At 50.4% G+C, this 10,357-nt stretch overlaps 1 protein-coding gene across 3 annotated transcripts; it reads right to left on the bottom strand.

The window, feature by feature from the left end:
• Positions 1-332: 332 nt before the first annotated feature.
• Positions 333-5,247, bottom strand: SSTR1 (somatostatin receptor 1). Of its 3 annotated transcripts, none has more exons than XM_072838366.1 (2): positions 4,754-5,247; positions 333-3,939 (listed from the first exon to the last, which is right to left on the bottom strand). In XM_072838366.1, the coding sequence occupies exon 2, from the start codon at positions 3,870-3,872 to the stop codon at positions 2,805-2,807; it is 1,068 nt and encodes a 355-aa protein (XP_072694467.1). In that variant the 5' UTR covers positions 3,873-3,939; positions 4,754-5,247; the 3' UTR covers positions 333-2,804. The 3 variants fall into 3 exon arrangements, with proteins under 3 accessions (XP_072694467.1, XP_072694465.1, XP_072694466.1); XM_072838364.1 differs by lacking the exon at positions 4,754-5,247 and having other exon boundaries at positions 333-2,477; positions 2,735-4,058; XM_072838365.1 differs by lacking the exon at positions 4,754-5,247 and having other exon boundaries at positions 333-2,477; positions 2,744-4,058.
• Positions 5,248-10,357: the final 5,110 nt, after the last annotated feature.

Raw genomic sequence — 10,357 nt, 5'->3', positions numbered from 1 at the left:
TAAATGAGGGCAGACAGTAATTTAATCTGTGAGAGATTGAGATACCATCTAGTAAATTTGGTGACAACAGCAAACCATAGAGAGTACAGGCCACTGCACTGCTTCCTATTCATATTGACTCAAAATTGTTTTTCCTCTTCCTCTGAACTAACAGACTTTTCTTTAAAAAAAAAAAAATTCAAAGTATAACCCCAATCTTGGTAAAATGTCCAAACGTAATCTGGAAACCTTTTTCTTACAACCTAAGTGAGACACAAAGCAACCAAGCCCGTGTATATGTGTTTTTAAATAATCCCCTGAAACAGTAAAGTTCAAAAGGCAAAGTCAGACAATTTGCAACAACATAATACATTTGTTTATTTAGTTAATATTACAATGGTAACAGGTTTAAGAGCACTAGATTTGAATCCCCTTAAGAGGATAATGTTTAAGATTCATAAATTTCATTGTTCTTAACCATTAAAAATCCATTTTCCAAAGGAGTAATAATATATATTATCATTAAGGAACAGACCTAAACTTTATGATGTAGAACCAAAAGTGTGTATTTGTTCATTATTTTAAACAAAACATCAGAGACATTTTTACTCTTGGCCACTGCTTTCAGGAAAGCACAATGTTCTTGAAGCAAATATTACACAAAACATTTTTTTTTTCCGTAGTGATTTCAACCACTGTGTATCATGTCAGTGAGAGAACCTGACAGCCCCAGACTTAGTTATTTCCAATGGTTGTAATACACTCTGGCCTACTTAAACAACCAACCAGCAAACATGTATTTAGTGCCTACTATGTACATGCCAGCATACTAAAGCAATACAGGAAATACACAGAAGTAAAATTATTGGTCCTTGCCCTGCCAAGGCTTCCAATATAATTGGTAAGATTGAAACATAGACACAAATTACTTTCAATGTGTTCAAAAGAAGTGACAATGTTAACTAGATTGTCTATTAGAATGGCCTATGCTGGAACCCAGAAGAAGCAGGGACATAAACAGGGAGGGACATTCTCAGCACTGATTAAGATCTGTCTTGCATCAGATTTCTCAGCTCCAGACTTGAGTGCTTTCTTGAACACTCATATCTTCAAGTGCTCCTGCCAGCCTCACATTGTTTCATGGATTTATGACAATGGAGCAAGATAAATATGCGTAATATGTAAAAAAATAAAAAAATAAATAAAATCGTACATAGGGTAATGCTGAAAGGAATTCAGGACATTCCACTCTGCGTTGGGAGGTGGCTAGCCCACATTATCATTTATTTATTATTAAGACAAACAAGAGACTACATAAGAAAAAGTATAAAAGAACCTCCAAACTTCACTGAACACAAGCAAAAATAAAAAGATAAGGAAAGAAGGCCCAACAAAGAGGAGAGGTTTTGAGGGGTCTTTGCACAAAAAGACCCCCACCTCCTCACTGCCACCCCTGTCCCCACCCCCGCCCCCTGGGTCCTGAAGAAAAGGCCCTGGGCTAGGCAAATAGGGAAAAGCAAAGCACAGACACACCTTCCAACATCACAAATAAATAAATAAATATGTCAAACAAGAAAAGAACGTATTAGGCACCGCTGGAAAGGCAGCAACCTTCAGCGGCCAGGCGGGCCGCGCTCTTTAGCCCGCGGGCGGCAGCAATGCGCTCGGGATTGGCCGAGGCCCCGAAGGCGCCCCCGGGGTCCTGGCCCGGGTGCCTGGGTTTCGCGATAAGCCGGGGCGGGAACCCGAGTCCGCTGCTGCTCTTGCATCTGCACCGCCTGAAGCTTCGGCGCGGGAGCAACGCTAGTGGCCGCACAGGCCCCGGGGGGCGGCGGAGAGAGCGCGCCCGGCCCTGCCCGGCCCGGCCCTGCCCGGCCCTGCCCGGCCCGGCCCTGCCCGGCGGACGCTGACCCCGGAGTGCCCCGCGCTGGCTCTGAACCCAAAAGCGCCGTCGCGGGGCGGAAAAGAGGGTGGTTTCGCTTCCCTGCCAAAGCCCGGAACCTTCTCAAAACTCCCGGGTCGCTCGCTTGCTGCCAGTTCCTCTTTGCTCCAAGAGGGGGGGCTGGCTGGGGACTGCACGACGCCTGCGGTTCGAAGCGCGGGACCGACTTCACTAAGCCCCTGGCTCCGCCGCGGGTGGGGTGGAAGAGGTGAGGGGGTTCCGCGCAGGGCACGACCCCACCCGAGAGCAGGAGGAAAGACCAACCGCCCAGGTCCTTCTCGGGTCCTACTTCCCGTCACCGAGGGCTGAGCACGGCGAGAGCGGCGATTCCCCAGGCTCCGCTAGGGGCACCCCGCGGAGCCTGGCGGGCGGAGGGGCGCGGCGGGGCGGGCGGGGCGGAGGGGCGCGGCGGGGCGGGCGGGGCGGAGGGCGAGCTGGGGACTCACCCCGCGGGAAGCCCGTGGCGGTAACCGAGGCGCAGCTTAAACAAAAATAACGGCTGGCCGGGCTGACAGTCAGGCCGAGTTGACGACGTGAACGAGTTCATGATCTGCACCTGCAGGACGGGGCGGAAGGAAAGATCGAAGTTACAGAGTGGGGAGCACAGCGGGGCGCACAGCGGGGCGAGGCAGTGCTAGCGCAGAGGAGGAGGGACCGAACGTAGCCGACGGAGGAGAAGGGAGCCAGCAAGCCTCCCCAACCTGTCAGCCAAGTGCCCGAGGCAGCTTTGTCGCGCGACTTCCCCCCCACGCGCACGCAGTGCCGGGGCCCCACTTTGCCCCCGCCACACCCAGGCGCCTGGGATACTGTCACCTCTCGCACCCGGCCTCCCTTCCTCCTCATCTTCCTCCTCCCGTGCGCAGGGCCCTCGCGTGGCCGAGGCTCAGAGAGTCGTGATCCGAGACGTGCAGGTGCCATTACGGAAGACAGCGCCTCCCGACTCCAGGTTCTCGGGCTGGAAGTCCTCCACGCTGTAGGCGCGGCTCTTGAGGGCCGTGGCGTAGTAGTCGACAGGCTCCTCGGCCGCGTTGTCCATCCAGCTGAGGCACAGGATGCGCTGGAAAGAGCGCTTGAAGTTGTCCGAAAGGAAGCCGTAGAGGATGGGATTGGCGCAGCTGTTGGCGTAGCCCAGGATGACCGACAGCTGGCTCACCGTGGCGTCGTCCTGCTCGGCAAACACGTTGACCAGCTGCACTACATAGAAGGGCATCCAGCAGATGACAAACACCATCACCACCATCATCACCATCAGGGTGATCTTGCGCTCCGAGCGCTTGCGCTGCTGCCAGCCGGCCTTGAGAGCCACCATGCGCATTTTGGCGATGATGAGCACGTAGCACAGGCAGATGGCCCCGACGGGCAGCAGGAAGCCCATGAGAAACGTGTACAACACGAAGCCCACTAGCCAGCGCTGGGCCGGCTCAGGCATGAGCATGTTGCAGGCCACCGTGCCGTCACTGTTGGCCGCTGTGCGCGAGAAGACCACGATGGGCAGAATGACCAGCAGCGAGAGCACCCACACGCCCAGATTCACCACCTTGGCCACGGTGGGCCGGCGGTAGCGTGCCGCCTTGATGGGGTGCACCACGGCCACGTACCGGTCCACGCTCAGCACAGTCAGACAGTAGATGCTGGTGAACATGTTGACCGCGTCCACGCTGAGCACGAGGCGGCAGAGCAGCGCGCCGAAGGGCCAGTGGCGAAGCAACGTGGAGGTGACCAGGAACGGCACGCTGAGCATGAGCAGCTCGTCGGCGATGGCCAGGTTCAGGATGTAGATGTTGGTGGCCGTCTTCATTTTGGCGTAGCGCAGGATCACGTAGATGACCATGGAGTTACCACACAGCCCCACCAGGCACACCACGGAGTAGATGAAAGAGATGAGGATGGCGCTGCCCTGGCCCTCGCTCAAGGTCCCGTTCTGGGACGCGTTTCGCCCCGGCTCCTCCATGCCGTCCGCGGCGCCGGCCCCGGGGCCCCTGCTGCCGCCGCCTTCCCCGCAGCTGCCCGGGCTGGGGCTAGGAGAAGAAGGAGAGGAGGCAGTGCCATTGGGGAACATTTCAGCTGACGGGGGCCGGCGGGGCCGCCCGGGCCGGGCGCTCTCCCCGCGCCCCCGCCGCTCGCGCGCTCACTCGGGGCCCCGCCCGCGCGCCCGCCGGGAGCTCACTGCAGCCGGGCCCCTGGGCGAGCGGGCGGCGGCCGCGGGAAGCTCGGCTCGGACGGGCGCCGGCGGGGCGCATTGCCCGGCGGCTGGAGGCTGGAGGCTGCGGGGCGCCCGGGCACACGCGAGCGCCGAGAGCCGCGGCCGGCGGGCTGGAGCCCCGCGCCGCACAGCCATTAAGTGGCGCGGCTCCGGGCTGGTGAATGATTAATAGGCACCACCAGCGCGTCAGCAGCTACGGAGAGGGAGGGGTGGGGGTGGGGGTGGGGGTGGGGGTGGGGGGAGGAGGGGGGAGGCGGTGGAGGTGGCTTACCACCCCTTGCCCAACGCTTTTCCTTCCCAGTGCTGTGCTCTGATCAACTCTGGCAGCTGCTTCTGGGGAGGGGGTTCCCCTGCGGTACCCTGTACCCATCCCTCAGGGGGAACGCCTTCTTGGAGGGCGGGTGTAGAATCCGTCCCCCCCCCCCCACTGCCCCCCCCCCCCCCGGCTCCTGTCCGGGGAAGCAGCCCCCAGGCACTGATGTCTGGAGTTCAGCTCAGTTTCCCTCAGTCGCTGCCCGGTCCCGAGACACCCCCAACTCCACTCCCAGGCGATCGTCCCGGGCCCTACCCCCACCTCGCGCTCGCCCTGCCCCTCCGCGCCCGCCGCGCAAGCTGTGGGTCCCCCTTACCCAGGGCGCTCCACCTGCGGCCCGCCGCGTAGATGGCCCGGGCAGAGTGCTGTGCGGGCCGGCGGCCCGTGACGTCCTTCGCGCGGTGCCACTCCTGTCCTCGGGCTGGACCCGCGCACAGGCGCCCACGCAGACAGTCTTAGAGTCGCTGCGACTGACCCAGAGCGGGGTTAGGAGGAGGAAGGACACACACCGCGCGCCTTAGGAGGTCCTGCGTTCCAACACCGCGGGCAGCTCTTCGCCGGCGGGAGGGATTTAGGGGCCCGAGTGAACCCCTGCGAATCTCCTAATAAAGCCTGTAGTGCCCAGAGCCCCCTGCGCCTCCCAGAGGAATCTGGGCCGCAGAAAGGAGGCCGCGCGGCGGGGAGCACGGCAGGAGCCGGGGCTCCCTCCCCCACGTGCCAGGCGCGGCGTTGGAAATCCATCTAGGTGTGCACTGGGCAGAGATACGGCTGCGCCGCTCCGAGAGGCTCCGCCTGCGTCCCTGCTGTACTTTGTACCCGGGAGAGTTGGCGGGCCCCGGGGAGGAGAGTGTAAAGCCCCGGGAGAGCAAGGATGCCAGCTCCTCGAAACCCACGCGCGGCCCGCCGTGCGGGTGACCAGCCCCGGCACCAGCTCCACAAACTGGCAGGAAGACCTCCGGGGCTTTCCGCGACTTACCAGGGTTTCAGCCTTTTCTGAGGCCCCTGGACGTGTGACCCCGTTCTGGTTTGCTTTCCGAAACTTGGAAGAGACAGGAATCAATCGATGTAGGCACGCCTAAAACTCGCTTGCTGCATTTAAGGATTGAATGGTTTCTGTGCAGGAGGATGAATGTTCAATCACCGTGATTTTTAACCACCTCTGGGACTTCCCACCATCCCTAGTCTAGGCTCGCTTTGGCTTTCTACCGGTTCCAGTCCAAGGAAGGATCAGTCCACCCAGCCCTCCTGTCCCTTTGCGAAACCCATCAGGTCTTTCTCTGAAGTGGCCCCAGGAAGACTGACCTGCAGCAGACTAGGGCAGGGCCTCTTTCAAGCTTGAGCTTTGTCTTCAGCTTCTTGTTAGTTCCTCCTTCCTTTCAACCAGGTGGGATGCCCATGGTGCCCTGGGTCTCAAGTCCCTGCCCACCCCACCCACCCCACCCCCTGCGCCCCCATCACTACAGTTTGCACTCAGGAGAGCAATCTGAAACAGAAACTCAACTCCTCACTGAAGCCAGACCGTTCAGCATGAAGAAATGGATGCAGAACTTGGGGGGGGGGGGTGTATAATTCCTATCGCCCCTTGTTTTGTATGGGCAATCTTCTGCGTATATGTGTTTTAGTTCCTGAACCTAAATGCTCCTGAAGGGGAAAGAATGACTTCTGTAGTGTGTTGATTATACCAGTCAAAGATAAATTATGTCAGGCCCTCCTAGGAAGGTGTACAATGGACACTGAATTATTAATGAGAAATGTGCTAGGAAAGAATTTGAAATTTCATAAGGCCCAAGCTATTTAACCCATTACTTTATCTAAACAAATTACTTTTTTACCTTTTATGAAAATGGGATGTGGAATTGATGGTTAGTTGTGTTTTATCTTCCTTAAAAAATACTGAACATATGGAGAGGAAAAAAAAGAATGTTCATCAAGTTTTTTGTTTTTTTTTTTTTAATGGCCATTTTTTCCCCCAGAAGAGCTTTTTTACAAGCCAAGCCTCATAATGGTTTAGATGCCTCTTTGCCAATCACTGACTAAAGACACCTGGCTATTCTTCAGGGGGCTGACATTTCAACAGTCATCATTTAAATGCCTTGGCATTGATCATGGTTGCTCCAGGGGGAGTAGGTGATGGGAGCCAGTAAAGCACAGCTCTGTTGTTCAGACTCTCACATGTTCACTTCGCAGCTCACCTTAGGAAAATCTCCTCTCCATTTAGTGGTAGTCTTATATACCAAAGAAGAAAACTTAAGACCTGACATGAAGATGTTTGTTTGTTTGCTTGCTTGTTTCTGAAGTGGTTTCTATGATGAATTACTTATCTATAAAAAAGATTGACAAGGAAATATCATTTACACCCACTAGAATGGCTATAATAATTTTTAAAGGAAAAAAATGTTGGCCAGCATGTAGAAAAATTGGAAACCTTACATGTTGCTGATTGAAATAAAAAATAATGCAGCAGCTTTAGAATGTTATCGATTTTTCAAAAAGTTAAACAGAATTCCATATGACCAGCAACATCCTGCCCCTAGGTATTCCCCCCCCCCATACACAAAACCCTGCAAATAGGCGTTTGAACAAAAATTGGTACACTAATGTTCATAGCAACACCATTCATAATAGCCAAAAAGTCAAACCCAAATACCCATCAACTGATGAATGGATAAACAACGTGTAGTACATCCTCTCAACAGATTATTCATCCACAAAAAGGAATGAAGCACACATACGTGAGCCTTGAAAACATCATGTGGTGAAAGGAGCAAAACAGAAAAAGTCATGTATTGTGTGATTCCATTTGTCTGAGACATCCAGAACAAGCAAATCCATAGAGACAAAGCTGCCTAGAGGTTGGCAGGCTCTGAGGGGAGAAGGAATGGAAAATGACTACTTAATGGGTACAGGGGTTCTTTTTTGGGTGATGGAAATGTTTTGGAGTTGGATAATGGTGGTGGTTGTACACTGTGAATGTACCAAAGGCCACGGAATTGTGCATTTCAAAATGGTTAACATTATGATTTTCATAGCATGTGACTTTTACTTCAGTAAGAGAGTGATCGAGATGGGTATGAGTCATGTTGTGTTATGGATTCATTTCAGTCACATATTTCTTAACAATGTATCTGTGAATTAATCCATGAACAAACAAAAACAATCCAGCAGAAGACAGCATATCTGGGCTAAATAATATGAGGTTGGGGTTGCAGCTGTTTTGAAATTATATTAGGAACAGGAGCCCAGTTAGGAATCCGCCTGCCTCTCAGACCTTAATTTAATGTCTCTTAATGAAACTGGAGCACTAATGTGGGCATGGCATTGTTATAATGTGTAAGGAACACAGCCTAAGAGAAGTCAGAACTCCACAGTCTTCATATCTTGTTTTAAAACTATTTATTTATTTTTAAAAATATTTTATTTAGTTATTCATGAGAGACACACACACACAGAGAGGCAGAGACATAGGCAGAGAGGGAAGCAGGGTCCCAGTGGGAGCCTGATGCAGGACTTGATCCCAAGACCCCGAAATCACGACCTGAGCTGAAGGCAGACCCTCAACCACTGAGCCACCCAGGTGCCCCCCAAATTTTTTTTTTTTTTTTAATCACAAATCTAAAGCCTGGAAAAGCTTAGGATAGGCTTGTTTTCCCTGTGAAAGTTAACCACCCTGTAGTCTTCCCCTCTTTGGTTATTATCTTTTCTATGCTTCTGTAATATGAACATTTCTAGATAGGAGAGAAGAAAATGATGGCTGCCTGCAAAAAGGGGAGAAGGAAAAGTTCTAACTTAGGGAGTTGCAGATTCTTAAGTGAGCAGTTTTTCTTCCCCATCTCAGTACTCTTACAAGTTACACTCTCCTATGCTATCAGGTACCAGGTGCACACTTGGATTACTGTATTTATCACACTGTGCTGTGATTTCTTTGTGTACTTATCTCTCCTTCCTTCTATATCTGTAAGCTTGCTGAGAACAGTGGCTATATTTTACTTATCTTTATATCCCCAGCACCCAGCACAGTACCTGGAAAATTGCCAAACACCGCCTTATTTTATTTTTCTGAGGTATGCCATAGATAATATCTTTCTTTTGTTCCAACCCATAAGATGTAGATACAAAGAAATGAACTTCCAGCCCCTTGCAAGAAAAGTTTTAATATCTGTGTAATATCATCATCTGTAATAATTTATTATACATTTAAATCATTCTGAACAATTTCAATTTGCATGTCCTATATCAACAGTGATCATGCTGATGATTCCTTCATTGATCATTCTTGGTCTTAAATTTCTTGGCAGAGAAAAGGCTCTGAAAAAATGGGTGGTACGTACTTTAGTAGCTAATGATGGTTATTTAATAGCATCATGCAGTGTGAAAGCCATTATATGTGGAAGATCGTTTCTTTTAATTGCAGTCCTGAGTCTCAGTTGGTTTGGTGGAATAGTAATTAACAGGAGCTCAAACTCTGCTTCTGTCAAATCATTAATAATGTGATTTTTCCAACTGAAGCCTATGGTGGTCTTCAAATGAGTTTCTCTAATCAATGCAGTGCTAAAGTGCTGGTTAGGCCAGGGATTAAAAGGAACACTTTCTGGAATGTGCTCTGCACTAGCATCATCACAGTTGTGTTTACAAACACCTGTCTGGGCAGATGGGACCAAGGTGGCGATAAGGGGCAAGCACCATTCAGCAATATGGCCCTCAGCAAAGGTATGTGTCACTTAAAGACCATCTGCCACCAAGCAGTTAACGTGATGACAGTCTGATAAGAAAGTTAACCAGAGTGCAAAAGTGGTGATGAAACTAAGGAAGAATGCTGGACCTCATTTTCCAGGGATGCCCCCTTGCTTCACAGCAGCCCTGGTTGCCTGTGGTTCAGTTCATCACCAATCTCAGCAACTCACCCTGGCCTGCTGATTTTCCTATTGCCTCTTCTGTGAAACAGCATGACAGAGTCATTTTTGTGCTTTCAAAAAAGACACACATGGTGCAACAACTCACATTTTCTCCTATGGATTCTCTTACTACTGGATACTATTTCTAATAACAAGAATTCAGCACATACGGGAAAGTATTCATTATTATCGATGAAAAAATAAAAATAGAGCAAAGAACAAAAGCAGGTGCATGTTACTCAGATTATTTTGAGTAGTCCTTACCACTAGTACATTTTTCTCTAACGTCATCTGTTAGTCAAGGATTTCCAGCTCAATTTAATTTCGAACAATTTTATCTAAATTTGTTGACGTTATTCTTTTTAGCAGAAACCTCAAAAATGCCTTCAAAATCACAAGACCACATTTTTGTTTCTTTTAATTGATGTTTGATTTTAAGCAGAGCATTTTTTTTTTAAGATTTTATTTATTTATTCAGAGAGACACAGGAAGAGAGGGAGAGAGGCAGAGGGAGAAGCAGGCTCCATGCAGGAAGCCCAACGTGGGACTCGATCCCGGGTCTCCAGGATCACATCCCAGGCTGTAGGCGGCGCTAAACCACTGCACCACCGGGGCTGCCCTTAAGCAGAGCATTTAAACAGTTACAGCAAATCACTCATTCCCTGAGAAAGGGTTGTTTCTTTGGAGTGGGCTGATTTGTCAATCGGTTTCATCAATCGGTTTCATCTAAGGAACAGCCCAAAGCCAGCAAAACAAAAACAAAAACAAAAACAAAAACAAAAACAAAAACTGGCCGTGGGAAGGAAAGACAGCTTTGTAGATGAAACCCGTGAAGCTATCTTTTATTTTTTAAGATATAAAAAGTTTTGTTCTTAATTAAAAACAAAAAGGCATATAATTAGAGAGTGATTTAAATCTATGTAGTCATCACAATACCTGCCACTGCGATACTGCCACTTTGTTCTCATTTTAAGTATGTTGAGGCAGGAGACCAGGACCAAAACATTGCTTTACTTAGATGACACGAG

This window comes from Canis lupus, chromosome 9, assembly GCF_048164855.1.
Source record: "Canis lupus baileyi chromosome 9, mCanLup2.hap1, whole genome shotgun sequence".
NCBI classification, from domain to species: Eukaryota; Metazoa; Chordata; class Mammalia; order Carnivora; family Canidae; genus Canis; species Canis lupus.
This window is presented reverse-complemented; position numbering and strand designations above follow the sequence as displayed.

Bases quoted from the DNA above. Each gene is read 5' to 3' on its own strand.
- SSTR1 (XM_072838364.1), bottom strand. From the start codon at position 3,980: ATGTTCCCCAATGGCACTGCCTCCTCTCCTTCTTCTCCTAGCCCCAGC.